This window comes from Myotis brandtii, unplaced genomic scaffold, assembly GCF_000412655.1.
Source record: "Myotis brandtii unplaced genomic scaffold, ASM41265v1 scaffold1019, whole genome shotgun sequence".
Lineage (NCBI taxonomy): Eukaryota > Metazoa > Chordata > Mammalia > Chiroptera > Vespertilionidae > Myotis > Myotis brandtii.
This window is the reverse complement of record NW_005353402.1, coordinates 3,074-5,897: the sequence shown is the minus strand read 5'-3', so window position 1 is coordinate 5,897 and position 2,824 is coordinate 3,074. Positions and strand designations below refer to the sequence as shown.

The 2,824-nt window shown below is 39.6% G+C and overlaps 1 protein-coding gene across 1 annotated transcript in view; it reads left to right on the top strand.

Annotated features, from left to right (window-relative positions):
* The first annotated feature begins 337 nt into the window (after positions 1 to 337).
* LOC102244553 (kininogen-1) overlaps positions 338 to 2,824 on the top strand; it is a 4,722-nt gene continuing 2,235 nt past the window's right edge. The window contains exon 1 of the mRNA XM_005853254.2: positions 338 to 704. Within this exon, the coding sequence (XP_005853316.1) occupies positions 510 to 704 (195 nt within the window). The 5' untranslated portion in view covers positions 338 to 509. The remainder of the gene's footprint in view (positions 705 to 2,824) is intronic.

The window sequence follows — 2,824 nt, the reverse complement described above, 5'->3', positions numbered from 1 at the left end:
TGGTGACACTCCCTGCACTCACTATGTCCCTGTGCATGCGCTCTGCAGGAGTGCAAAGAAATTTTATTGAAAGGGGTCTGCTCATGGTTGCATTGTTGTCACATGTAGTGACTTTCATAAATAGCTTTGGGAAAGTCATTTGGGAAAGGGAATAACAGGTGATTGATTTTTTTTCTCTCCTCCTTTATTGGATTGTATTCTGATTTGCTATACAAAGGTGTACAATTTCCGGGAAATGTGTTCACACATGCCTCCCAAATACAAGCAAGGAGGTCAACGACCCAGTGTTGTAATGGACCAGCCTGAGATCTGCTTGGGTAATCCAGCGGAGCCATTTGTCCTTTATAAGAGGGCAAATAGTGGAGGGTAGCAGGAAGCCAAGCAGAACCCTAAAGTGCTAAGACAGAGAGAGGAGAGACAGAAGAGATAAGAGGCTGAAGAGAGTTAACATCAGCCTCCAAGTTAGCTTCCAATTCTTGGTGAAACTCCCAGAGGGAGACTGATAAATCATGAAGTTAATTGCCATCATTTTCCTTTGTTCCAGGCTGCTAACAAGTTTCGCCCACCAGGACCAACCTCAAGAAATTGACTGCAATGATGAGGATGTATTTAAGGCTGTGGATGCAGCTCTGAAGAAATACAATAATGGAAGAAAAAGTGGCAACCAGTTTGTATTGTACCGCATAACGGAAGTCATCAAGACGGTAAGAGAGTTGTCTTTAACCTTGAGGTCATTTGGGATTTGTGCTATCACTTGAAACCAGGACACGCACACACACACACACACACACACACACACACACACACACACACACCACATCACACAGAAAAAAACCTGATAATTAAAGTTAGAGGCTTAGAAAAAACCAACTCTACCCTCTGGGCTGGGACTTGGGCAGGGTATGACTAGTCCTCAAGCCTCCAAGGTTGGCCTCCTGGGTAATCAGAGTACTGGTATTCTAGGCTGAAATTAAAGAAAGGTAGATGGAGTCATTTGAAAGAGACTATGTAGAGTGGGCAAATCCAGGAACTCAGTCAGGCCACAGCAAGAGAATTTTCTGGTGACCGGCCTTAAACTAAAATATAAAGACTTCCAGACCTCAAAGTGGAGGAGGTCTTTAAGGGGGTATGACTAACACATACCGTATAATCTCACACATAAATGGAATCTAAGAAAGTCAAACCTAACAGAAGCAGAAAGTAGAATGGTGGTTGCCAGAGACTTTGGGATGGGAGAAATGGGGAGGTGTTTGTCAAGGGTACAAATTTTCAGTTATAAGAAGAGCCTGGTAGCTTAGCTCAATGGATGAGTGTCCACCTATGAACCAGGAGGTGGTGGTTCAATTCCCAGTCAGACACATGCCTCGGTTGCAGGCTTGATCCCCAGTGTGGGGTGTGCAGGAGGCAGCTAATCAGTGATTCTCTCTCATCATTGATGTTTCTATCTCCTCTCCTTTTTCCCTCCTCTTTGAAATCAATAAAAATATATTTTAAGAAAATAAAGTGAGTAAGATCTGGGGGTCTAATGTACAGCATGGTGAATAGAATTAATATTACTGTATTTTATGTTTGAAATCTGCTAAAGGGCTAGATTTTAAGAGTTCTCACCACACACAAAACAGGTAATTATGTGAGTTAACAATGTGTTAATTAGCTTATTTGTGGTAATCATTTCACAATGTATACATATAGCAAATCATCTTTTCATATACTGAAATATATGTAATTTATTTTTACCTCAAAAATATACCCCAATAAATATACCCCAATAAATTATACCTCAATAAAACTAGAGTGAATGAGGGGCAGTGGGGTATGTCAAGAGGAGTCAGAAAAGAAGCTAATATAGTTCTACTATATTAGATAAAATATCTACCATAAAGTCCCGATGGCTGAATGCATCAAGGGTAACAACAAGGTTCTAGTTGGTTTAGAATATTCTCTATCCCTGATGGATACACTCAGGTTGAAGATAAATCCTGACAGGATGTGTGATTCCAAGAAATAAAACTGGATGCATCAAAACTATTAGGTAAGGGGGATGGGATGGAGGGTTTAGTTGTGATTTTGTTGTTGTTGTTTATATGAAAACATTCAGAATGATGAAGCTGAAAGGGAAAAAAATCAAAATCAAACAACCTTTAGCTTTATTTCTCTTTAAAGTTAATCATCATCTCTTGATAAAGGAAAGGTTAAGCAAACTGGTCTCAGCGGACCAGTCTTCTCTCCAAGGACATCCCCAGGAAGAGTTTGTCTGGGTGGCTTTGAAAACAAGCAAATCAGACACAACACAAGAGCACTTAAAGAATTTATATGGTATCATGTATCTCTGTGTTGGTGCATTCCACAGAACATATGCATATTTGACACACTGCCTTGTTGCATAACTGATCTATTTATTATCGCATATAGATATCATAATGTCATTGAGGGAGTGATACCACAGGACATTATAAATACGTGGTCCCATGGATGCTCTTTTTTGCACTGTGCTTGACATCCCAAGTCCAATGACCTTACTCATATACCATGACTCTCTCCACCAACTTTTTCCAACTCCTTTAATTCATTACATTCTGTGTTTTCCACCTTTTGTTGTTCCAGTTCAAAAAATTAACTAGGGGGACTAAATAACTACCCTGATTTTCTTCTTTGTGGTCTTTTTCCTGAACTTTGGGGCCCAGTCTTTGGCTGCATCCATATAATGGTCTTGGACACTGTAGAAAAAGCATCAAATAGGATCATATGACTTATTGTCTAGCCTTAGTTAATAAACCTGTGGGACTTGTATATATATATATATATATATATATCATTGATTTCT